The 25237-nt window shown below is 69.7% G+C and overlaps 1 protein-coding gene across 7 annotated transcripts; it reads right to left on the minus strand.

Moving 5' to 3' along the window:
• Positions 1-1174: 1174 nt before the first annotated feature.
• Positions 1175-24990, minus strand: DENND4B (DENN domain containing 4B). 7 transcript variants are annotated; one of them, XM_050930858.1, is made up of 29 exons: positions 24835-24851; positions 23467-23667; positions 17984-18302; positions 17506-17758; positions 17294-17363; positions 16798-16967; positions 15890-16131; positions 15669-15735; positions 14943-15001; positions 14601-14745; positions 14339-14514; positions 13948-14048; positions 13651-13866; positions 13432-13577; positions 11333-11472; positions 11133-11256; positions 10528-10734; positions 10205-10333; positions 9939-10089; positions 7794-7961; positions 7187-7647; positions 6473-6595; positions 5811-5986; positions 4593-4743; positions 3581-3826; positions 3380-3485; positions 3126-3291; positions 2801-2865; positions 1175-2421 (listed from the first exon to the last, which is right to left on the minus strand). In XM_050930858.1, exons 3-29 carry the CDS (start codon positions 18280-18282, stop codon positions 2276-2278), a joined length of 4503 nt encoding a protein of 1500 aa, XP_050786815.1. In that variant the 5' UTR covers positions 18283-18302; positions 23467-23667; positions 24835-24851; the 3' UTR covers positions 1175-2275. The 7 variants fall into 7 exon arrangements, with proteins under 7 accessions (XP_050786815.1, XP_050786819.1, XP_050786818.1 ...); XM_050930862.1 differs by lacking the exons at positions 23467-23667; positions 24835-24851 and adding exons at positions 21519-22370; positions 22401-22687; XM_050930861.1 differs by lacking the exons at positions 23467-23667; positions 24835-24851 and adding an exon at positions 24941-24990.
• Positions 24991-25237: the final 247 nt, after the last annotated feature.

A 25237-nucleotide genomic window follows, 5' to 3' on the forward strand; every position in this document is an offset into this window, starting at 1 on the left:
CCCTGGGTCACAGCACAGCCATGGCCTAAAAAGAGGTCCTCCCCATAGGCGGCACCTCAACCGCTGGGTGGGGTAGTCCTGCTCTTCCGCCTGAGGTTCTGCCCTTCCCACACCCCCACCACCACAGCTGCTGGTCCCCGCCCCACACTAGCACCCCCAGCCCCTGGAGCTGGGCCACAGAGCAGAAGCAGGAGGCCTGGGGGTGGAGCATGGGCGGTGCCACACCTGGGTGTTTGGGGAGGCTCAGCCTCCCCCAGCCTATGGTACCCGCCCCCCCAGCCTTCCCCGAACGTTGCACTGCAGCCCACGGGAATGATATTCCATCCCAGCAGTGTCACACTGGGCCACAGAATCCAGGGCTCCTGCTGCCCCAGGGCATTGCACGGGGCACTGTGATATTTCAGCACAATGGTGAGTCGCTGTTTTTCAATGCACCCATGTCCCATGGCTGCCGGATGGTGCTCTGATGTGACTGTTCTGTGGAGCTGCACAGCCCTGCTCGCAGTGTGACCGTGCTGGGCTGCATCATCAACCAATATGGCCTCACTGTTTCCTTGCAGGCCTCCCCGCTCTGTCTGTCTCCACTTGGGGTGTCTTTGAGCCCCTGCCCCACAGCAGGGGTGACGATCGCAGCCCTGCCGCTCCCCCAGGCAGGTGCTGGCAGGACCCAACTGGGATCCACACATGCACCTTTTGCGAGCCGCTGCCTATGGCACCGAGCACCCAGCTCCCCCCCCCATGTGCCAGCCCCTGGCAGCTCCAGTGATCCCCCCTGCAAACACTGGCTCTGCTCCCCTTTCCCTGCCTGGCTCTTTTTGCTCCCCCAAAACTCCTCCCAGCTCTTGCTCAGAAAGGGGGGGAGGGCTCAGCCTCACACTGCAGCTGCTCCAATTGGCTGCTCTGCCCTGGGAGGCAAGATAGTGGGGAAGGCAGCCAATCAGATGCTGGGGGGGCAGGCAGGGGGCTGCTTCCCAGCTCTGCTCCACTGGCAGCAGGTGGGGCCAGCCCAGACCCACGCTGCTTCTCGCCACTACACCCCACTTTGGCCACGGGGGCTCCTCTTGGCCTCCCAGAGTCGGGGGGTAAGGGGCAGGGCAGAGACAGATGGGTGGGGGAGGGGGGCAGAGGCTGAAGCCATGCAACCCCCCCATACACACACACACCACCAGGCAGAGAAAATACTGAAGCGGTTTTATTTACAGACTCAACAAAAACCCAAACGAAACAAAGGGGGAGGGGAGGGGTGACGGTATATTGCACAGTGCGAGCCCCAGAGCAAGGGGGAGCCCCCACATGTCCCCCTTAGTGCCCCATACTGCCCCCTTCCCAACAGCAGGTGGGGAGAGAAACAGCTTCCAGTGCAGGACAGAGTCAGCTGGGGAGCAGGGCAAGGCGCAGCGACCCAGCCCCACGGCAGCCCAGGGTGTCCCCCGCCTGCTCTAGCAGGAGACACTGGGGGGGCCGTGAGGCCCAGTGCGCATGGCACCAGTACAGTGGTTACAGCACAAGCTAACGGCAGCCGCGGGGAGAATAAATAAATTACAAAATATATTAACACAGACGTTAAAAAATAAACCATCACCAACTGCCCCTGGGGGACCCCCCAGGACAGGGTCCAAAAAAAGAGAGCGCTCTGAGGAGGCAGAAGCCGCGGGCTGGACGGACGCCCACCCGTCCGTCCGCGTGTCCTGCCAGGCCCCAAACAGCACCGGGGCCTGGGGGGAGCCGCCCGGCCGGCTTGAGCAGCGCTGACGCCCCCAGACATACCCGTGGTTCCTGGGGCCCATCCCATCCCTGCAGCACAGGGCAGCCGCTGAGAGCTGCCAACAGCAGGGCCACCAAAGGCCCCACTCCAGTCGGCACAGGAGGGACTGGGTGGGCTATGCCCAGAGCAGGATCTCCACCCTGCCTGACCAGCCCCCCCACTTCTCTGCCCTATGCCTGGGCAGCAGCTGCCCCGCTTCTCTGCCCAGCCCGCAGGGTGGGGCCCAGCGTAGAGAAGCCTCCCAGGGGCAGGGTTGTCTGACGTGCCAGGGGGCACTAGGGGCTCTCCAGGTCTCACCTGACTCTGCCTCGGCTCAGAGGGCATCAAGCGCTGCCCCCCGACTCCCAGAAGACGTCCGGTGGGGGGGGGGGGGTGCATGGTTTGGTATCAGCTACGCCCTGCCTGCCCCACCCACCATGGAACCACTCGCTCCCCCCACAAGACCCGATTCAGTCCCTGAATTCTTTCCTGGGGGGAGAGGTCCTGGGCCCTGCCCCCAGCGGCCCGGCCCTAGCACTCCAGCGTGGCACCGAAGCTCCGGCGGCAGTCGATGGCCTTGGAGCTGGGCGGCTGCGCCCGCTGCCTGCTCAGCTCTTCCTTGCCCAGGCTGCTGGCCACCTTGGCGTAGGCGGCTTTGTACTTCTTATCGAAGGCGGCTGCGGGGGAGATGGGGATGAGGCGCTGAGGGGCCTGGGACCTGGCCTGCAGCCGACCCCCAGCCCCTCTGCAGGCCGAGTGAGCGTGGCAGCCCCCCTGCAACTGGCTCAGATCAATGCACCCAGCTGGACCCATATCCCCCCCTGCAGACAGTGGGCCCGGCCAGCCCCATATCCCGCCCCCACCAATGGGCCCGGCCGGCCCGATATCCCCACCCCCACCCCCCCCGCCACCAATGGGCCCGGCCAGCCCAGTATCCTCACCCCCACCACCAATGGGCCTGGCCAGCCCAGTACACCCCCCCGCCCACCCCAAAATGGGCCTAGCCGCAGGCTCCTCTCTGTCCCTGTTCTTTCCAATGCCCCCCCAGCCCCATACCAATGTCGACATGGTCCCTGCCCAGCGCGGCCAGCATGAGGAAGAGGATCTCCCGGTAAACGCTCCTACGGGAGGAAGGAGAGAGAATGACACTGAGTGGGGGGGACAGAGTTGTGGACAAGGAGCAGAGCTGGGGGGCAGGGAGCATACTTCTGCACAGGGGGCGGAATCGGGGGCTGGAGGGTGGTACCTCTGCAGGGAGTGGAGCCGGGGGGCAGGGGGTGGAGCCAGGGGCGGTACCTCTGCAGGAGCAGAACTGCAGGGGGCAGAACAGGAGGGGGCAGGAGGGGGATCCAGGAGTAGGGGGCAGAGCCAGGGGCGGTACCTCTGCAGGTGCGGGGGGCTGGGCTCCACGGCCAGGGTCTGCAGGAAGAGGGCGATGGCCTTATGTATCTCGCCCAGCCCCACGTGGCTCAGCACGGCCTCCAGGAACGCGAGCGAGAAGGGGCTGCTGGGGTACCGCCAGGACTGAGGCCGGGCAGCGCTGTTCCCTGTGGGGAGAGAGTGGGGGTCACCACACCGGCTGTTCCTCCCTCAGGCCCCCCGTGCTGGCCCACGGGCACCGCCTCCGCTACTCACTGTGGACCCTCCAGAGCACATAGAGGGGGGGGCAGCTGTCGGGGTCTGGGGTCAGGACATCCCAGAGCAGGCGCACGCAAACCGGGGGGCCCTCGGGGGCCTGGGCCTGCAAGAGAGACGTTGGGGGGAGTGTGGATCAGAACCAGGGGGGACCCCCCAGCCCCTGGCTGGTGCTCCTCCCCCTACCAGCAAGCCCTGTACCTGGGGCGCAGGCCGGAGGTGCTGGGAGACCGGCACCAGCTGCAGCAGGTTGCTGGGCAGGCCCAGGCGCCGGAAATACCAGACCAGGTTCCAGTATATTATGGGATGGCTGTCCACCAGCTCCGGCTGGGCCAGGAAGTCGCTGCCCTCGTTCTCCAGCAGGCTCTCCAGCTCCTTGCGCAGCACCAGGGGGCTCAGGTAGGCGAAGGTCACCAGCTCCGAGCGCGGGGCAGGGCCCCTGGGCGCCTGCAGGGAGGGAGATGGGCTGCACTCAGGGCCCACAGACCGGGCAGGGCCCTGGCCCCTGCTCTGCCGCTCGGCCCCTGCCCCTCACTCCCGACCCGCAGCCCCCCGTCCAGCGCTGCCCCTCACTCCCAACCCCCAGCCCCCCGTCCAGCGCTGCCTGCACCCCTCACTCCCGACCTGCAGCCCCTGCCCACTGCTGCCCCTCACTCCCGACCTGCAGCCCCCGCCCACCGCTGCCTGCGCCCCTCACTCCCGACCTGCAGCCCCCGCCCACCGCTACCCGCGCCCCTCACTCCCGACCCGCAGCCCCCGCCCACCACTACCCGCGCCCCTCACTCCCGACCCGCAGCCCCCCGTCCAGCGCTGCCCCTCACTCCCGACCCCCAGCCCCCACCCACTGCTGCCCGCACCCCTCACTCCCAACCCACAGCCCCCGGCCACCGCTGCCCGCACCCCTCACTCCCGACCTGCAGCCCCCGCCCACTGCTGCCCCTCACTCCCGACCCACAGCCCCCCGTCCAGCGCTGCCCGTGCCCCTCACTCCCGACCCACAGCCCCTGCCTAGCGCTGCCCCTCACTCCCGACCCGCAGCCCCAGCCCTCTGCTTGGGCAGGGGCGGGTATCCCTTGGGCACTGGCCTGGTGGCGTCAGGACCGTGGGGCTCTGGAAACCGTGCCCACAGCGCCCCCTCCTGGCTGGCTCTGGAGGGGGCCTCGCTCAGCTGCTGGGGGTGGCTCTCAGGCCTGGCGGGCAGGGGGATCCGTACCGAGGAGTCTGTGCAGCCGTTGCAGAGGGACGGGGGGATCCCCGGCTCCGGCTCGGTCTCATCCAGAGCCAGGCACTGGACGCGGTCGCTGAGCACCGGGCCTCGGCCAGCGGGCGGCTGCTCCCCGCGGCTCTGGGGAGACTCCGAGGGGCTGCGGAGGGAGTGGGGAGGGAGCAGGTTACTGCTGGGTTGCTCGGGACCAGCCCCCATGCCGGGGGGGGGGGTGAGGGAACACGCCCCCTTAACAACTGCCCCCCATCAGCCAGCCCCACCCACGGGTGTTCGCCACCCAACGGTCCCCATGACAACGGCCGTCAGGGGGGACGGTGAGATCCCAGAAGGAGGCAGGTTCCATACCCCTGAATGATGTGAGCCCGGCCCCCGGGTCACCCCCCTGCCCCAAGAGCCCCCCACCCCCCAGATTTCAGAGGGCAGAGAATGGTGTGGCAGCGGGTTCCCCCCAAGACAGGAAAGCGGCAGGGCGGTTCCCTAATGCGGGTGGGGGGCAGCAGTGGGTCCCCCTGAGGATAGGAGAGCAGCTGGGCGGTTCCCTAATGCGGGCGGGGGGGCAGCAGTGGGTCCCCCGAGGGCAGGAGAGCGGCAGGGCGGTTCCCTAATGCGGGCGGGGGGGCAGCAGTGGGTCCCCCGAGGGCAGGAGAGCGGCAGGGCGGTTCCCTAATGCGTGCGGGGGGGGGCAGTGGGTCCCCCCGAGGGCAGGAGAGCTGCAGGGCAGTTCCCTAATGCGTGCGGGGGGGGGCAGTGGGTCCCCCCGAGGGCAGGAGAGCTGCAGGGCGGTTCCCTAATGCGGGCGGGGGGGGCAGTGGGTCCCCCCGAGGATAGGAGAGCTGCAGGGCGGTTCCCTAATGCGGGCAGGGGGCAGCAGTGGGTCCCCCTGAGGGCAGGAGAGCTGCAGGGCGGTTCCCTAATGCGGGCGGGGGGGCAGTGGGGTCCCCCCGAGGACAGGAGAGCGGCAGGGCGGTTCCCTAATGCGGGCAGGGGGGCAGCAGTGGGTCCCCCGAGGGCAGGAGAGCTGCAGGGCGGTTCCCTAATGCGGGCAGGGGGGCAGCAGTGGGTCCCCCGAGGACAGGAGAGCGGCAGGGCGGTTCCCTAATGCGGGCAGGGGGGCAGCAGTGGGTCCCCCGAGGGCAGGAGAGCTGCAGGGCGGTTCCCTAATGTGGGCGGGGGGACAGCAGTGGGTCCCCCGAGGGCGGGTCTCACCTGGGGGGCTGCTGGAAGTCCTGGATCTCGATGCTGAGCAAGGGCACGAAGGGGCGGGTGCAGAAGGGGCAAGTGGTGTTGAGGTTGGAGTCATCGGGCGTCCAGCCGGCCATCACCTCCTCGTCGTGCACCAGCGAGCTGCACGCGTGGCACCGCGAGCAGCTGGAGAGCCGGACCTGGGGGGGGACCCGGCTCAGCCCCACCCCACATTCCTGCCCCCTCAGCTCTCCTCAAGGGACGGGGACTCCGCTCAGCCCCACCCAGCTCTCCCCAGGAGGCGGGGACTCGGCTCAGCTCCCCCCCGCACTCCTGCCCCCTCCAGCTCACCCCAGGGGGCAGGGGATTTGGCTCAGCTCCCCCCAGCACTCCTGCCCCCTCCAGCTCTCCCCAGGGGGCAGGGGATTTGGCTCAGCTCCCCCCAGCACTCCTGCCCCCTCCAGCTCTCCCCAGGGGGCAGGGGATTTGGCTCAGTCCCACCCCACACTCCTGCCCCCCCCCAGCTCAGCCCCACGGTCGCTGCCTCCCCTCTCCGGGCCGTGGGGGTCGCTGTCAGAGCTCCTCACCGCCCCCCAGCCCCGTGGCTACGGGACTCCTACCCAGCGCAGACGGCCCCAGGTGGGTCCCAGCTCAGGCCTGGGGCAGGTTTGGGGAGGGGGGCTCACCTCCACGGGGGGCAGCTCCGGCCCAGCCACAGCCTCGGGCAGCGGGTCCGACGACTTGCGCAGGCTAAAGCTGCCGAGTGATGTGTCCGACAGGTCAAACTCGCTGCCCAGGGAGACGGAGCTCTGGGGGGAGATGAGACGTGAGCCCCACAGGACCCCCCAGCTCAGCGGGACCCCCTCCCGGAGACGCTGACGCTGCTCCTACCCGGCCCAGCAGCTCACGCGGAGGCACCAGGTCCCTGGCAGTTCCAGAAGTGCAACACCCCCAGCTCCAGCTGAGACCCCAGCCCCGGAGCAGTGGGGGGTCCCCCCCAGTCTGACCCCCACCCAGGAGCATTGGGGGGCAGGTCCCAGCCCAGCAGTAATGGAGAGTCCCCTTCAGTCCGACCTCCGCCCAGGAGCAGTGGGGGACAGGTCCCAGCCCAGGAGCAATGGGGAGTCCCCCCCAGTCCGACCCCCGCCCAGCAGAAGTGGGGGGCAGGTCACCTCCAGTCCAACCCCGCCCAGGAGCAGTGGGGGGCAGTTCCCAGCCCAGGAGCAATGGGGGGTCCCCCCCAGTCCGACCTCCACCCAGGAGCAGTGGGGAGCAGTTCCCAGCCCAAGAGCAGTGGGGAGTCCCCTCCAGTCTGACCCCTGCCAAGGAGCATTGGGGGGCAGGTCCCAGCCCAGCAGCAATGCCCCCCTGGAGCAGTGGAGGTGGTTCCCAGCCCCTACCTCCGAGGCAGTGGAGTCGGGGCGCTCGTGGGGGTGCAGCAGGCTCTCCAGGGGGCTCTTGCGCGGCGGGGGCTCTGTCTGCTCTGAGGCCCGGCGCAGGGCGCCGGCGTTCTGCTGGGCGCTGGATTGCTCCACGCTGGCGGCGTGGCGCAGGGAGGGGCGCTTGGCTGGGGATAGCAGCTGCTGCAGCTTGGCGGCCAGCCCCCGGCGCGGCGTCCCCCCCAGGCTGTTGTGGTTCTCGTCGCGCCGGCCCAGCTTGGTGCCCCGGGCGCCTGGCCCCAGGCTCAGCTGCACCTCGGCGCTGTCCAGGGCCGGCCGGTCGCTCTCGTCCGTCTGGAAGCTGACATCCGACAGGCTCCCGTCCTCCGAGCTGCCGGGCCCATCCAGGAGCTGGCGCAGGCCGGGCGGGAGGGCGACTAATGCGTCGCTGCCAGGCTCCAGCACCCCCAGGGCCTTGATCACTGCGGGGTGGGGGAAAGAGTTACCGGGGGGGGGCCAGAGCCGGGTCCCTCCCGGTTCCTAACCCCAGCACATGCCCCAAGCCCGGTGACCCCTGCACCCAGGTTCTGTCTCCCCTCCCCGTCCCGCTGGCGGCGATGCGACTCACTCCGGGCCACGCCGGCCTCCACCACGGACGTTTCGCTGCGGGGGAAGGTGCCGCTGCCGCTCTTCGCCAGCGGGCGGCCGGGCGAGGGCTCGTGCAGGCTGTGCCCGGCCCACGTGGGGTGGCGCTGGAGGCTGGGGCGGGGCTGGGCGCCCTGGTTCTCTGCACAGCCTGGGGGGGAGAGAACATGGGCTGCTGGCCCCGCTCCTCTACCCCCGCCCCATGGGCCCGGCCGGCCCCTCTACCCCAGCCGGCCCCTCTACCCCTGCCCCATGGGCTCTGCCCCTCTACCCCCGCCCCATGGGCCCGGCCGGCCCCTCTACCCCTGCCCCATGGGCTCTGCCCCTCTACCCCCGCCCCACAGGCCCAGCCGGCCCCTCTACCTCCGCCCCATGGGCTCTGCCCCTCTACCCCTGCCCCTCGGGCCCGGCCGGCCCCTCTACCCCTGCCCCATGGGCTCTGCCCCTCTACCCCTGCCCCTCGAGCCCAGCCGGCCCCTCTACCCCCGCCCCATGGGCTCTGCCCCTCTACCCCCGCCCCACAGGCCCAGCCAGCCCCTCTACCCCTGCCCCATGGGCTCTGCCCCTCTACCCCCGCCCCACAGGCCCAGCCAGCCCCTCTACCCCCGCCCCATGGGCTCTGCCCCTCTACCCCCGACCCTCGGGCCCGGCTGGCCCTCTACCCCTGCCCCTCGAGCCCAGCCGGCCCCTCTACCCCTGCCCCATGGGCTCTGCCCCTCTACCCCTGCCCCTCGAGCCCAGCCGGCCCCTCTACCCCCGCCCCATGGGCTCTGCCCCTCTACCCCCGCCCCACAGGCCCAGCCAGCCCCTCTACCCCTGCCCCATGGGCTCTGCCCCTCTACCCCCGCCCCACAGGCCCACCCGGCCCCTCTACCCCTGCCCCTCGAGCCCAGCCAGCCTCTCTACCCCTGCCCCATGGGCTCTGCCCCTCTACCCCCGCCCCACAGGCCCAGCCGGCCCCTCTACCCCCGCCCCATGGGCTCTGCCCCTCTACCCCCATCCCATAGGCCCAGCCGGCCCCTCTACCCCTGCCCCACGGGCTCTGCCCCTCTACCCCCGCCCCACAGGCCCAGCCGGCCCCTCTACCCCCGCCCCACGGGCCCGGCCGGCCCCTCTACCCCCGCCCCACAGGCCCGGCCGGCCCCTCTACCCCTGCCCCTCGAGCCCGGCCGGCCCCTCTACCCCTGCCCCATGGGCTCTGCCCCTCTACCCCCGCCCCACAGGCCCAGCCGACCCCTCTACCCCCGCCCCATGGGCTCTGCCCCTCTACCCCCGCCCCACAGGCCCAGCCGACCCCTCTACCCCCGCCCCATGGGCTCTGCCCCTCTACCCCCGCCCCACAGGCCCAGCCGACCCCTCTACCCCCGCCCCACGGGCCCAGCCGGCCCCTCTACCCCCGCCCCATGGGCTCTGCCCCTCTACCCCCGACCCTCGGGCCTGGCCGGCCCCTCTACCCCTGCCCCTCGAGCCCAGCCGGCCCCTCTACCCCCGCCCCATGGGCTCTGCCCCTCTACCCCCGACCCTCGGGCCCGGCCGGCCCCTCTACCCCTGCCCCTCGAGCCCAGCCGACCCCTCTACCCCCGCCCCATGGGCTCTGCCCCTCTACCCCCGACCCTCGGGCCCGGCCGGCCCCTCTACCCCTGCCCCTCGAGCCCAGCCGACCCCTCTACCCCCGCCCCATGGGCTCTGCCCCTCTACCCCCGCTTCTCGGGCCCGGCCAGCCCCTCTACCCCTGCCCCAGGGCCCTGCCCCTCTACCCCCGCTTCTCGGGCCCGGCCAGCCCCTCTACCACTGCCCCACGGGCCCGGCCCCTCTACCCCCGCCTCTCGGGCCCGGCCGGCCCCTCTACCCCTGCCCCTCTGGCCCGGCCCCTCTACCCCCGCCCCGCAGGCCCGGCCGGCCCCTCTACCCCCGCCCCACGGGCCAGGCCCCTCTACCCCTGCCCCAGGGCCCTGCCCCTCTGGCCCTGCCCCTCTACCCCCGCCCGGCCCCTCTACCCCTGCCCCAGGGCCCTGCCCCTCTACCCCTGCCCCATGGGCTCTGCCCCTCTACCCCCCCGCCCCTCGGGCCCGGCCGGCCCCTCTAGCTCCCCGCCCCTCGGGCCCAGCCAGCCCCACCCCACACGCACCTGGCAAGGAGCCGCCCCGGGCCTCGCTCTCCAGCTGCCGCTGCCGCAGGGGCTGCCGGAACTGGGCAGTGCCCAGCACCACATTGCGCAGCTTGGCCCAGCGCAGCCGCCCACCCTGCGTGCCCGAGGGCCACTTGCTTTCCAGCACGGCCTGCAATAGAACGAGCCCCCCGGGGCCACGGTTACCGGGGAGATGCGGCTGCCCCAGGTCCACTGCCGGCAGCAGACACCGCCTGGCTCACCCCAGCCCTTGCCGAGGCCGATACCTTGTTGTAGTAGCCGTAGGTGACGGTGTTGGGCACGATGCCGGCCCGTTTCATCTCCAGCAGGACGCGGACGGAGAGCACTGGCTCGCCATACTGCCCACACAGCTGCATGAGGCTGCGGTAGCAGACCTGGGGGGCAGGAAGCACAGGGCACCGTGAAGGGGTGGGGGAACCCAGGGGCCGACGGGTGCAGTCAGCCGGGGGGCGCTGCTGGGACACGTGGACAGGGCGGGGGGGCTGGTGCTAGAGGCACACCCGGCCCCAGGGGGGTGGCACCAGGGAAGGGGCCATAGGAGCACTGGGGGGGAAGTGGGGGTCCGCACCTCGTCCGGCAGTACCACCTTCCTGCTCTCCATCTGCTTCAGCACCTCGTAGGCCGTCTGCAGCGCCCGCACCTTGGAGGGGGCGGCCCGCACGTAGGTGGGCAAGTAGATGAACCACAGCCCGTAGCAGTGTCCCAGCAGGCACCGGGCCCACATGTCGGGCACGGACGAGTACTTCTGTGCCACCCGCTGCGCCACCTTCATCTCCTGGGGGAGCAGCAGGGTCAGGGGGGGCCAGCTCCGCCCAGGACAGGCCTCCCCCACCCACCCAGGGCTGGCACCCCCCCAGCTCCGCCCAGGACAGGCCTCCCCCACCCACCCAGGGCCTGGCACCCCCCAGCTCCGCCCAGGACAGGCCTCCTCCACCCACCCAGGGCCTGGCACCCCCCAGCTCCGCCCAGGACAGGCCTCCCCCACCCACCCAGGGCTGGCACCCCCCCAGCTCTGCCCAGGACAGGCCTCCCCCACCCACCCAGGGCCTGGCACCCCCCAGCTCCGCCCAGGACAGGCCTCCTCCACCCACCCAGGGCCTGGCACCCCCCAGATCCCCCGAGGACAGGGCTGAATCCGGCCCACTCGCTGCACCAGTGAGCCTAGGGTGTCACCTGCTTGGTCCTGCGCGGCGCGGGGCTGGTGGGGGTGCTGCTCTTGGGCTGGCACAGGGGAACTGCCAGCTGGTCCTGGGGGCGCTCGAAGAGCTCGGCCCGCAGCATGGGGAAGCTGTCGTAGCTGTGGGGAAGCAGAGGGGGTGTCAGGGGGCAGCTGGGGATATGGGGGGGGGCAGGGAGCTGTGCGGGTGTCTCACCAGTACAGCGCGGGCAGCTCAGTGCCATCAGGGCCCAGGGGCTCCTCGGGGGGCATGATGAAGACCGTGTGCTCACTGCCGTGCGAGTCGTCCAACTCCATCAGGGGCGTGTCCTCAGCCTTCTCCAGATCCACCTGCACCTGGGGAGGGAAGGGCAGCTCGGGGAGGGGCCGGCATGTCCCCTGGAACACCCTCTGGCTGGGAGCTTCCTGCCCCTGACAGGGCCGTCTGGGTCTGCCCCCCCGCCGACACTGGCCCTGGTCCAGGAGCAGGCTGAGCCCCCGCCCAGTCCAGTCACAGGAGCGGCAGGTCCAGGCCCCCCAGCCCCTTGAGATGGGGCCTGAGGGATGAGCAGGATCTGTGGCTGAGCAAGTTGTGGAAACAGCCCTTGGGTGGAGGGGTGGGGCACTGCAGGGGGCATCGGAGAGGGGTGGGGTGTCATCAGGAGGCAGGGGCAGGGAGTTAGGGGCATCGGGGCAGGGGCGGGGCATTGCTGGGGTGTTAGGGGCAGCATGTTGCTTAGGGCAGGTGTCAGGAGCAGGGGCAAGGCACTGCTGGGGTGGGGCATTGCTAGGGGTGCCAGGGGCAGGGTGTTGCTAGGGGCAAGGCACTGGCTGAGGTGTTGCTAGGGGTGAGGCGTTGCTAGGGGCGCAGTGTTGGGACAGGGGCAGGGCATTAGGGGTGCTGGGGCAGGGTGTTGCTAGGGGTGAGGCACTGGGTGGAGCGTCGCTAGGGGTGCCAGGAGCAGGATGTTGCTAAGGGCAAGGCATTGGGTGAGGTGTTGCTAGGGGCGAGGCACTGCTAGGGGTGCAATGTCACTAGGGGGTGGAGTTGCTAGGGTTGCCAGGGGCAGAGAGTTGCTAAGGGCGGGGTGTTGGGGTAGGGGTAGGATATTAGGGGTGCTGGGGCAGGGTGTCGCTAGGGGCAAGGTATTGGGTGGGGACGTTGCTAGGGTCACGCATCGCTAGGGGTGGGGCATTGCTAAGGGTGCCAGGGGCAGAGTGTTGCTAGGGGCGGGGCATTGCTAACGGTGCCGGGGCAGGGGGTTGCTAGGGGCAGGGGGTTGCTAGGGGTGCTGGGGCAGGGTGTTGCTAGGGGCAGGGTGTTGCTAGGGGTAGGGTGTTGCTAGGGGTGCCGGGGCAGGGTATCGCTAGAGGCGAGGCATTGGGTGGGGGCACTGCTAGAGGCATGCATCGCTACGGGCAGGGCGTTGCTAGGGGTGCCGGGGCAGGGTGTCGCTAGGGGCGGGGCGTTGCTAGGGGTGCCGGGGCAGGGTGTCGCTAGGGGCGAGGCATTGGGTGGGGTGGTGCTAGGGCCACGCATCGCTAGGGGCAGGGCGTTGGTAGGGGTGCCGGGTCAGGGTGTCATTAGGGGTGAGGCATTGGGCGGGGCGTTGCTAGGGGCGCCGGGTCAGGGTGTCATTAGGGGTGAGGCATTGGGCGGGGCGTTGCTAGGGGCAAGCGTCACTAGGGGCAGGGCGTTGCCAGGGGTGCCGGGGCAGGGTGTCGCTAGGGGTGAGGCATTGAGTAGGGGCGTTGCTAGGGGCATGCATCACTAGGGGCGGGGCGTTGCTAGGGGTGCCGGGGCAGGGTGTCGCTAGGAGCGAGCCATTGGGCGCGGCGTCGCTAGGGGCATGCATCGCTAGGGGCAGGGTGTTGCTAGGGGTGCTGGGGTAGGGTGTTGCTAGGAGCGAGCCATTGGGCGGGGCATCGCTAGCGGCAGGGTGTTGCTAGGGATGCCGGGGCAGGGTGTCGCTAGGAGCGAGCCATTGGGCGGGGCGTCGCTAGGGGCAGGGCGTTGCTAGGGGTGCCGGGGCAGGGTGTCGCTAGGAGCAAGCCATTGGGCGGGGCGTCGCTAGGGGCACGCATCGCTAGGGGCAGGGTGTTGCTAGGGGTGCCAGGGCAGGGTGTTGCTAGGGGCAAGACTTTAGGTGGGGGCGTTGCTAGGGGCACGCATCACTAGGGGCGGGGCGTTTCTAGGGGTGCCGGGGCAGCGTGTCGCTAGGAGCGAGCCATTGGGCGCGGCGTCGCTAGGGGCATGCATCGCTAGGGGCAGGGTGTTGCTAGGGGTGCTGGGGTAGGCTAGGGGCAGGGCGTCACCTTGTCGACACAGGTGTCGAAGAACTCCAGGCAGGCGTGCCGATCGCTGACGAACGAGCACTCATGGATGAACTGCGTGAAGAGCTGCGTGCGCAGCAGCTGCCCGTAGAACTTGTGGTAGGCGCGGTCCCGGGACTTGAGGAAACCTGGGGGGGACGGGGGAAGGGGGTCACTCGGGAGCTCAGCCCCCCCCGCCTCCCCCCGGTCGGCCCCCCTCACCCTGCAGGGAGAAGAGGCTGCTGGAGTCGTGGGTGGTGTCGCAGGGCGCCCGGGTGATGGGCAGCAGGAAGGAGCGATATCCCTTCAGCACGCAGGCCATGAACCGCAGGAAGGAGGCCTGGATCTCCAGCTCCAGCTGCTTGCGCCGCCCGTACACCAGGTCATAGTCGGTGAGCAGGAACTCCAGCGACGCCTCCTCCACCGGCTTGTTGTACACTGGGGGGAGCGGCAGGGTTAGTACGGCCCCCTCCGGGCTCCCCGCCCCCCCCAGAGCTCCCCCCCCAGCTCCCCACTCACTCTCATCCAGCTGCTGGAAGTGGGTGAGCAGTGAAGCCTGCAGCACCTTGCAGGGCCGGCGGGGCAGCGCGCGGGGCGACAGCAGCTTCCTCTCCTCGCTCCTGGCAGGGGAGACAGAGAGGAACACAAAGCCGGGCTGCCCTCACTCCTGCTGGACTGCCCCGGCCCCCCGCTCGCCCGCCCCAGCCCAGCGCCGAGACGCAGCTGCTTCTGGGCTGGAGCGAGGGCAGATGGACGCCTCGTCGCACGGAGCTGCGAGAGCCGCGTTAGGGGAGGGCCAAGGGCCTGGCGGGAACTCAGCCAGGACACCGGGGTTCCGCCCAACGACAGGCCCAGGAATATGGACGCGGCGGCTGGAGCCGGGGCCGGGGCCGGGCTCAGGGGAACTCACAGGAAGATGGTGTTGGTGTCGAGGTCGACACAAATGACATCACGGGGCGGGTCGTGCAGGTCGAAGTAGCTGGAGTGGATGCCGACAATGAAGGGCACTGGGGCGCACATCACATCTGCCAGCGTCAGCGGGCACAGCGGGATGTAGGGGCACTGCCAGCGCAGTGGGAAGATCATCTGTGGGCAGGGCAGGGAGAGAGGAGTCAGCGAGCTGAGGGGGCAGGCCCCACTGCCCCCCACCCCCGCCCAGGGGCCGGACTCACGGAGACGAGCGCCTCGCTCACGCTGGTCAGCACGTCAGGGCGCAGCGAGTGGATCAGCAGCTTCTGCTCGGTCAGCACGGCCAGCAGCAGCATCACGGCATTCTCGGGCCCCAGGTTCTGCAGCAGGGTCAGGAAGCTGGCTCCGCTGTGGGGCGGGGGGGGAGGGAGGATGTAGCATCCAGACAGCACGGAACCCCCTCCTCCCCCACCCACAAGCAGCCACGGCCAAAGGGGGCACTGTCTGTCCTCCCCCCACATCACCAATGGGACCCTGTGCCCCAATCGTCCCTCCAAGGCGCCAACCCCCCCCACGCTACCCCGACCACACCTCCGGGGCTGTACCTGAGTGGCAGCGGGGAGGACACAGGCTGGCACAGCAGCAGGTTATCGTAGGGAGACATCTGGGGGAGAGACGAGATTGATGGCGTAGTCAGTCTCCCCGCCCAGGCAGGCAGGGGGCAGCCCCGTGGCAGTGGTGGGGGGATGCGGGGGGCAGCCCTGGGGCAAAGCCCAGGGGCCAGGGAAGGGAAATGTGGGGGGCAGCCCTGGGGCAGGGATGGGGGAAGTGGGGGGCAGCCCAGGGGCCAGGGAAGGGGAGAAGCAGGGGACAGTACTGGGGCAGAGATGGGGGGAAGCGAGGGACAGCCCTGGGGCGAAGCCCAGGGGCCAGGGAAGGGGAATGCGGGGGGCAGTCCTGGGGCAGGGATGGGGGGATGCAAGGGCAGCCCTGGGGGGAAGCCCAGGGGCCAGGGAAGGGGGGAAGCAGGGGACAGTCCTGGGGCAGAGATGAGGGGAAGCAGGGGACAGCCCTGGGGTGAAGCCCAGGGACCAGGGAAGGGGAATGTGGGGGGCAGTCCTGGGGCAGGGATGGGGGGCCAGGGAAGGGGGTGCTCACAGGAGCCTCGGGCTCTCATAGATTTAGGCTGGGAATCACTGACCCAAAACATCAGCTGAAGGCCAAATGAGTCGCCAGAGCGGGGAAAAGGAGGGTTGGGGGGTCGGGCAGCCCCAGCAGAAGAGCAGCTGCCCGGGGCGGGGGGACAGCACCAACAGGCAGGGGCCACTCACCTGCACCAGGATGCGCGGTCGCTGTGGAGACGGGAAGGGGACGTTGTGCATGAAGTGGGAGATGTGCCTGGGGGGAGAGGAGCCCGTCAGAAGGGGGTGGGGGTTCCACAGCCCCTTTCCCTGGGGGGGGTTCCTTCTACCCCCCGTCCCTCCCCTACAGATCCACCCTGGGATGGCCAACCCCAGGGCACTTCCCCACCCCCCCGCGGCCCGGCGCTCACGTCTCCAGGGGCAGCACGTGGGGCCCCGAGATGGAGTAGCGATAGATGAACATGAGGAACTTGCGAAAGACGTCGAAGAGGGGCCAGTGCGACAGGACGCAGATGCTGCGGCGAGTCTGCACCGACTTGCTGGCGAGGGGGCGCCGGTCGACCACGCTGAGCAGGCCCAGCCGCAGGCTCTGCTTCTCCGACAGCCGCTCCCGTGGGTAGGCCTCATGGAACTGGATGGCAGCGCCGTACACCTGGTAGGGGGGCCCGGTCACTGGAGGGCACTGGCGTGGGAACTGCCCCCTCAGGTTTTGTGCAGGGTCCCCCAGCTGCAGGACCCACGCCCAGGGCTCCGCTTCCCACCCCACACCCCCAGCCTTGGCCCCTTACCTCTGTCTGTGTTCCACGGCCCCTCCCACCAGAGCCATGACCCCACTCCTGGCCTCAGCTTGGGGGGGGGGGGGAGACACAGACAGGAGTAATGGGGGGTGAGGTAAAAAGTGTTGGGTGAGGACCACTGGCTTTCAGCACCCTCATTGTAAAGAATGCTCAAGCACCACTTGGGGAGTGGGAGACAACGGTGCAGGGGGCCTGGTCATGGGTGAGGAGATGGGGCAGGGGGCCCAGTCACTGGGGGAGGGGATGACGGGGCAGGGGGTCCCAGTTGTGAGGGGAGAAGACAGGGCAGGGGGGCCCGGGCCATGGGGGGAGGAGGGGAGACCGGGGCAGGATAAGCAGCACCTTCGCTCACCTGCCAGCAGGGGGTGCCTCCACATAGGGAGCCTGCGGCTTCTGCCCTGGAGCCAGGCAGGCCCCCCGATTCTGGGCTGTTCACCCCGTTCCAGATCCCCAGAGACCTCACCCCGGGATGGCCCAGCCCCCTCCCTCAGTACCGCCCCGCCCCCTCCAGACCCTCCTACCTTGTCCCCCGAAGCCCCCGTCAGCACGAAGGTGGAGAAGACGGGCAGCTGGTACTTGGTGTTGAGGGGCCAGCTCTCGATGGTGGCCCCCATGGGCAGGCAGAAGACAGGCACCGAGTCGGGCAGCGGGAACGACTCACTGTCCTGCTCAGGATAGCGGCTCAAGAGACCTGCAGAGAGCCGCCCGTCAGGCAGAGCGTCTGGGGCGGGGGCTGGGCTGGCAGGGACTGCGGGGCGGGAGTGAGGGGCACTGGCAGAGCTGGGGGCGAGCCCAGGGCTGGGAGGCAGGGGCTGCGGGGCAGGAGTGAGGGGCACTGGCAGAGCTGGGGGGGAGCCCAGGGCTGGGAGGCAGGGGCTGCGGGGCAGGAGTAGGGGCACTGGCAGAGCTGGCGGGGAGCCCAGGGCTGGAGGCCAGGTCTCCCTTCCCCCACGCTCGGGGGGCAGCGGGGGCCAGGTCTCCCCTCCCCCCAGGCTCGGGGGGCAGCGGGGGCTTTACCTGCTTCATAGACCAGGGTGTTGGCTTTGGACATCGCCATCTTGTAGCACAGGAACACAGCCGGGCCCCACTGCGAGGACAGAGCAGAGCAGGTCAGTGGGGTTGTGGCACGGGCAGAGGGACCCGCCCCTCCTCCTCCAGGGAGAAAGAGCCGGCACCAGCCCGAGGAACCCAGCACCCCCTGCCCAGGGCCAGGGGCCACCAGGACCCACCATGCCGGCGTTGAGGTTCCTGTCCACCCGGCAGAAGGTGTGAGGCGTGTTCTCCCCCTTGCTGGGCACGACCAGGCAGATGTCGGTGATGCCCAGGGTATTGTGGCCCTGGGACTCGGCGGCCCGGCGGTAGGTGAGGAAGGTGCGCTGGTGCCCGGCGGTGCCCGAACTCAGGTTGGCAGAGCGGCTGTAGGGCGTCGTGCGGACGATCTCGTAGCCCGGCTTCAGGCGGTCCTTCCCCTCACAGTGCACCCTGCGGGGGAACGGAAGGGGCTAAGCAGGCCGGGCTGAGTGGGGAGAGACACCCCACACCCACAGCGGCTTGCCCAGCCCTGGGGAGGAGAACAGAGGGGCCCAGCCAGGCAGGAGGGGGGAAGAGAGGAGCCCTGCCCAGCCCTGGGGAGTGGAACAGAGGGGCCCAGCCCGGCAGGAGGGGGGAGCCCTGGGGAGGGGGCAGGACTCCCAGCCCCATGCCCACCCCAGCTCGATGAGGGGCGGCTTGCCACGGCCCCGCTTGTAACAGAGGTACATCTGGGGGCTGTTGAGGAGGCCGGCATTCAGGTCCACGGGGTGGCCGGCCGTGCTGCTCTCGATGCAGGTGAAGCCCTGGGGCACCTCCTCGCCCTGCGAGCGGATGACCACGGCCACGTCGGTGATGGGCTCGCTGGGCCGGGCCGGCCGGGGCTGCTGGCTCTCCTCTTCCAAGGCCCTGGAGGAGTCGGTCAAGCCAGCCACCACGAAGTAGTCGACGAGCTGCGGCGGCTTCTCCTCCGCCATGGCGGCGGGGCTCACGGCATCTGGGGAGGGAGCAGGGGGGCGTCACTGTGGAGCAGGGCAGGGCCAGGATGGAGAGTGCCACAGGGTGGGGCCAAGGGGGATAGCGCCATGGTAGGGGGAAGAGGTCGGGGGGGGGATGGCGCCGGGGGGCGAAGAGGTCAGGTAGGACGGTGCCATGGAGGGGGGCCGCCATGGGAGGGGAAGACGCCACAAGGGGGGAGGAGGCAGGCCACCACGGGGGGGGAGAAGTCGAGGGGGACGGTGCTGGGGCAGAAGAGGTCAGAAGTGATGGCGCCACGGGGGGGGGGAGGAAGAGGTGGGGGGGCCACCACGGGGGGGGAAGAGGTCGGGTGGGACAGCGGTGGGGCAGAAGAGGTCAGATGGGACGGCACCATGGGGGGGACGGCACAGTGGGGGGCGAAGAGGTGAGGGGCCACCACGGGGGGGAAAGAGGTCGGGGGGATGGTGCTGGGGCAGAAGAGGTCAGGTGGGACGGCGCCATGGGGGGGGGCACAGCGCCACGGGGGGGAAGCCACCTGGATCCCAGGGACCAGCCCATACAACAGACCCACAAGGTGATGTCACAGTGGCTGGGCCCAGCGTGGCCAATGGGAGCTGCGGTTTCCAGGACAGAACTCTCTGTACGGTGACATCATGGAAACCAGGCTGCCAGCAGCCAATGGGAGCTGCTGTTCCTGCTCCCCTCCCCGGGGGAAGGAGTGGGAGCACTTGGGGGGTGTCACAGGGAGCATGGGGGCAAGGGCTGTTTGGGGGGGCCGTAGGGAAGGAAGGAGACGGGGCCGTTTGGGGTAATATGGGGCAGGGAGGGGGTGGGTGGGCTGTTTGAGGCAGGGAAGGAAGGAGACGGGGCCGTTTGGGGTAATATGGGGCAGGGAGGGGTGGGTGGGCTGTTTGGGGCAGGGAAGGAAGGAGACGGGGCTGTTTGGGGGAATATGGGGCAGGCAGGGGGTGGGTGGGCTGTTTGGGGCAGGGAAGGAAGGAGACGGGGCTGTTTGGGGTAATATGGGGCAGGCAGGGGGTGGGTGGGCTGTTTGGGGCAGGGAAGGAAGGAGACGGGGCTGTTTGGGGTAATATGGGGCAGGCAGGGGGTGGGTGGGCTGTTTGGGGCAGGGAAGGAAGGAGACAGGGTTGTTTGGGGGGGAATATGGGGCAGGGAGGGGGTGGGTGGGCTGTTTGGGGGGAATATGGGGCAGGGAGGGGGTGAGTGGGCTGTTTGGGGCAGGGAAGGAAGGAGACGGGGCTGTTTGGGGGGAATATGGGGCAGGGAGGGGGTGGGTGGGCTGTTTGGGACAGGGAAGGAAGGAGACGGGGCTGTTTGGAGGAATATGGGGCAGGGAGGGGGTGGGTGGGCTGTTTGGGGCAGGGAAGGAAGGAGACGGGGCTGTTTGGGGAATATGGGGCAGGGAGGGGTGGGTGGGCTGTTTGGGGCAGGGAAGGAAGGAGACGGGGCTGTTTGGGGAATATGGGGCAGGGAGGGGTGGGTGGGCTGTTTGGGGCAGGGAAGGAAGGAGACGGGGCTGTTTGGGGGGAATATGGGGCAGGGAGGGGGTGGGTGGGCTGTTTGGGGCAGGGAAGGAAGGAGACGGGGCTGTTTGGGGAATATGGGGCAGAGAGGGGCTGGGTGTGCTGTTTGGGGCAGGGAAGGAAGGAGACGGGGCTGTTTGGGGGGAATATGGGGCAGGGAGGGGCTGGGTGGGCTGTTTGGGGCAGGGAAGGAAGGAGACGGGGCTGTTTGGGGGGAATATGGGGCAGGGAGGAGCTGGGTGGGCTGTTTGGGGCAGGGAAGGAAGGAGACGGGGCTGTTTGGGGGGAATATGGGGCAGGGAGGGGCTGGGTGGGCTGTTTGGGGCAGGGAAGGAAGGAGACGGGGCTGTTTGGGGTAATATGGGGCAGGCAGGGGGTGGGTGGGCTGTTTGGGGCAGGGAAGGAAGGAGACGGGGCTGTTTGGGGTAATATGGGGCAGGCAGGGGGTGGGTGGGCTGTTTGGGGCAGGGAAGGAAGGAGACAGGGTTGTTTGGGGGGGAATATGGGGCAGGGAGGGGGTGGGTGGGCTGTTTGGGGCAGGGAAGGAAGGAGACGGGGCTGTTTGGGGGGAATATGGGGCAGGGAGGGGGTGGGTGGGCTGTTTGGGGCAGGGAAGGAAGGAGACGGGGCTGTTTGGGGGGAATATGGGGCAGAGAGGGGCTGGGTGTGCTGTTTGGGGCAGGGAAGGAAGGAGACGGGGCTGTTTGGGGGGAATATGGGGCAGGGAGGGGCTGGGTGGGCTGTTTGGGGCAGGGAAGGAAGGAGACGGGGCTGTTTGGGGAATATGGGGCAGGGAGGGGCTGGGTGGGCTGTTTGGGGCAGGGAAGGAAGGAGACGGGGCTGTTTGGGGGGAATTTGGGGCAGGGAGGGGCTGGGTGGGCTGTTTGGGGCAGGGAAGGAAGGAGACGGGGCTCTTTGGGGGGAATATGGGGCAGGGTAGGAGCTGCCCCCCTCAATGCAGAGTCAGTGAGAACCCAGGGTACCGGGGGGGCACGACCCACCGGGCTGAGCTGACAGAGCGAAAGAGCCGGAAGGGAGGGAGGCAGCTTCCTGTTTCCTGCTCAGGCCCGGGCCAGCTCTGACATCAGTCAGTTGCTGGAAAGTCAGGGGGATCCCCCCGCCCCCCCGGGATCCCCACAGCACTCCTGGTTTCTCAGACACTTCCAGGACTCCAGACAGGCTCTGCCCAGGACCTGGGGCAGCCCCAGCCTCCCTTCCCCCACCTCCTGACACATGCTTCCCACTCAGGAGCCCTGCCCTGGCCAGCTGCTCGGCCCCCAACAAGGCAGCACCCCCGGCAGGGGGAAAGTCACAGACACTCTGAGGCAGGCAGGATGTTCCCAGGGAAGGACCCAAAAGGGGAAGGAAGAGGCTGAAGGCGCCAGGGCACGTTTCTGCTGACGGCACAGGGTGAACAGGGTTAGTCACGGCGGATGCAGGTGCAGGACCAGGGATGGGGGCGGGATGGGGGGTTACGGATGAAGATGGAGGAGAACCGAGAAGCCCAGGTCACATTGCAAATTGATTGGGCGCCCACCCCTGGACACTGGTCCCCATCTGGGAATGGGCAGGACTGTCCGGAGAGGGGAGCCTCTGCCGAGGAGATGCTCCCATTGCCCCCTGCCACGGACCAGCACCGGAACACACACGCTTACAACCCAGAGAGGGGAGCCCAATTTCACACCACACACCAGCAGCCAGCGGAACTCTCCACCACGAGGTCCCAGCGAGGCCCAGAGCTGGGCAGGGTCCAGGAATGGCTCCTAGGGGAACAGCACTCAATGCAGAGCAGTTTTTGAGGGCTCGAGACCTGCTCAGGGGAAAACACCCTTCCTGGGCAGGGTACCCCAAACCAGGGACTCCTGGTCCCACCTATGTGGCAGCTGGTACTAGGCCCGGGGGAGGGGGGATGCGGAGGGCAGAAAACCTGGCTGGCTGGGCCCCTGGCCTGATTTGCTCTGGCAATTCCTGGGATCCTGGCCACAGGGTCCTTTGGGCAAACTAAGCCGACCCCTGGCACAGCCCCCAACCAGCCAAGTCTCCCAGCTGCTCCGCATGCCCCCAGCAGGGTCATGCCAGGCCAGTGGAGCCAGCGCCCTGTGCACAATACTTCATTCTCTCCCTGTAACAGGGGCACCCTGGCACTGCGGCCATCACCTCCCGTCAGGGGGCTGGCAGACTGGGCAGCCCCCTGACACGGCACAGCCAAAAAGCTAACCCAACCCAGCTCCTGCAGCACAGTTACCATGGCGAGGGAGGCATGGGGCCCAACAGGGACCCCCCCACCCCAAGGGTGACCTGGAGAGGAGCCGGGAGCATGTTGGGGCTCACCGGCAAAGGGCCATGAATGTGCCCCTGGAGCCCGGCCCAGCCCAGCCCAGCCCAAGGGAAGAGACGCTCCTCCAGCGTGGGGAGCACATCACCTGTTCCAACTTCCCCAGGGGCTCCTGCCCCCCATCTCCCTCTCTGGGGCACAGCTGCCCCCAGCCCACGGCAGGGGTACCCTGCTGCTAGTCTAGATCCCGCCCCTCCGCCCTGGGCAGCTCCCCCAGCCCGTCCTGGGTTTAAGGCACGTGGCAAAGGAGTAGGACACAGCTTCCCCCGAGAAGAGCATATTCCCAGCTCTCCCATGCAGCTGGGCAGGGGGGTGTTACACTGTCCCCCCGGGACCCCCCATGCCCCTAGTGCTGCATGACATGGACCAGCCTGCCCTGGCCCCCCAGTGACAGGCACTGCCAAGGTACCACCCGTGCTATATTTAGCCCCAGTCCATGTGATCCCTCATGCTGTGGCAGGAAGAGACACAGGAGGCTCTTAATTTAGCTTCCTGTAACCTAACACGGTCTGTGGAGAAATTGCCCCTGCTGCCCCCCCCAATCTACCCCCACAGCCTGTGGCTCAACCTCCATCCCACCCCCAGCTAGCCTGGCAGGTCATCTCGAGCCCCCCACGCGCTACACTCTGGGGTGTGCTGGTCCAAGCACCGAGCCCCACAGGAGGGGCCCTGCTGACCTGCCTCCCTAGCAGGACCCTGCACCCACCCTAGGGGACAGCAAAGGCGAGGCCTGCCCAGGGCATGAGGTGTGCCGGCTAACCCACGCTGCCTGTAGCCCAGCGCTCCCAGCCCCAGGGCAGACGCACCAGACAGGCTGAGGGTGGCGTGGGGACAGCCCTGAGCTGGGTCAGCCAGAGCCAAGGCCTCCCACGGTGCTGGGAGCTGCACAGACATAGTTACCTCTGATCTGCTGCCAGCGCAGCCTAAATAATGCAGAGTGCTCAGCTCCCCGGCCCTGAGCACGCGACTGCCCGGCCTGCCTGGCACTTGCCACTTCGGGGACACCCTGCCCCACAGCTAGGCGAGCCCAGGGGCCACGGATAGCAGGTGCCTTCACCCCACTGTCCCTTGGGTTTGGCTCCTTGCTCTGGGAGAAGAGTGGGTGTAGAGTCAGAGCAAGGGGGCTGGGAGCCAGGACTCCTGGGTTCTATCCCAGCCCTGAGAGGGGAGTGGGGTCTACCAGGCAGAGGAAGGACACCGCAGCCATTGCTAACTAGCCCCGGTGCAGGGACAGCACACCCCCTCTCCCCCAAGCAGGAGGCCCTTCAGGGCCAGCAAGGAGCTGCCCCCCGGGCGGGCTGTACCTGCTCTGCAGATGCACAGACACCTTTGCTCTGGTGGAGGGTTACACCACCAGCTCCTCGCTGCTCCGGAGGGACCTGCCGGGCCGCGGGCAGGGGCCACGGGCAGGGGCAGGGGCAGGGGCGGCCAGCCTCCCCGCAGGCCAGGCAGGGAGAGTGGGACTTTCCATTCTTGGCCGCAAGCGCGACCAGGGCAGGAGGCAGCTGCTCAGCCAAAGCAGAACTCAGAATGAGGAAGCCAAGAGCGAGGGGTGGGGCGGGGCGGCCCCCCAAAGCCGCCCAGGGCCCGTTTCTGTGCTGCCCTCCTGGGGGCCCCCGCGGCAGGGCTGGGCCAGCGGAACCAGGCCCGGGCCAGCAGAGAAGGGCTGGGCTCCAGGCGTGTCTCCATCTAACGGCCCCACCGCAGCCCTTCAGAGCCCGCCTGTGCGGGGGCCCAACCAGGGCAAGGGCTGCAGGGGCCAGGCCCTGGCACCAGCAGGGTGGGGCCAGCCAGACCCCTCGCCCGTTTTCAGGGCCTGCCCCGTGCTGGGCTGGGTCTGGCCCAGTGGCTGAGTTTGGGGGAGTCCCTGGGAGCCCCCCGCCCTGTGCAGGGGCGCAGGGACAGCCGGCCCCACAGCTGCACAGACGGAGCCCCCAGGCACTGCCCCCCCGACCGCAGGGCTGGCAGCTCCCAGCCGAGCAATGGGGCAGCCCCTGCCGCGGGGCAGATCACAGGGACCCGGACCCCCCCGCCGGGGGGGCAGTGAGCTGTGTCCCCCCTTGGGGCACCGCATCGCGGCACGCGGGGGCGGGGGGGCTGGTCCTTAAAGAACCGAAACATGTGAGCGGCTCCTGGAACAACCCGCCCACACCTGGCCCCACCGCGGCCTGCCCGCCGCCCCCCGTGACCCCCCCGGCCTGCCCGCCGCCCCCACCTGCGCCCCCGTGACCCCCCCGGCCTGCCCGCCGCCCCCCCACCTGCGCCCCCGTGACCCCCCCGGCCCGCCTGCCCGCCCGCCCCCCCACCTGCGCCCCCGTGACCCCCCCGGCCTGCCCGCCGCCCCCCCACCTGCGCCCCCCTGACCCCCCCGGCCCGCCTGCCCGCCCCCCCCACCTGCGCCCCCGTGACCCCCCCGGCCTGCCCGCCGCCCCCCCACCTGCGCCCCCGTGACCCCCCCGGCCCGCCTGCCCGCCCCCCCACCTGCGCCCCCGTGACCCCCCCGGCCTGCCCGCCGCCCCCCCACCTGCGCCCCCCTGACCCCCCCGGCCCGCCTGCGCCCCCGTGACCCCCCCGGCCCGCCTGCCCGCCCCCCCCACCTGCGGCCCCGTGACCCCCCCGGCCCGCCTGCCCGCCCGGTCTGCCCCCCCCGCAGACCGGCGCTCGGGCCCTACCTGCCCCCCGGGAGCGGGCGGAGGCTGCGGGCCGGTCCCGCGGGGGGGCCCGGGGGTCCCGAGGAGGAGGGGCAGGGCCAGGGCCAGGGCTCGCCCCGCCCCCTACCTGCGCTCGGCCCCCGGGCCCCGCTACCCGGCTCCCGCCATCGCCGCCCGGCCCCGCCCCGCCCAGGCCCGGCCCGCACCGACCCCTGCCGGCCCGGAGGACGCGCTGCAGCGGGCGAGCCCGGCCGCCGGACGCCTGGGTCCCGCAGCCCCCTCCCGGGCCCAGGCCTGGCGGCCCCCAGGGCAGCCGGCCGGTGGTGGGGGCAGCAGCGGGAGGAGATCCGGGCTCCTCGCCCGACGGCACCTGTAGCTCACCATGACTCGTGTGTTCACCATGACTCGTGTGTTCACCATGACT

This window comes from Gopherus flavomarginatus, chromosome 20 (assembly GCF_025201925.1).
Source record: "Gopherus flavomarginatus isolate rGopFla2 chromosome 20, rGopFla2.mat.asm, whole genome shotgun sequence".
NCBI classification, from domain to species: domain Eukaryota; kingdom Metazoa; phylum Chordata; order Testudines; family Testudinidae; genus Gopherus; species Gopherus flavomarginatus.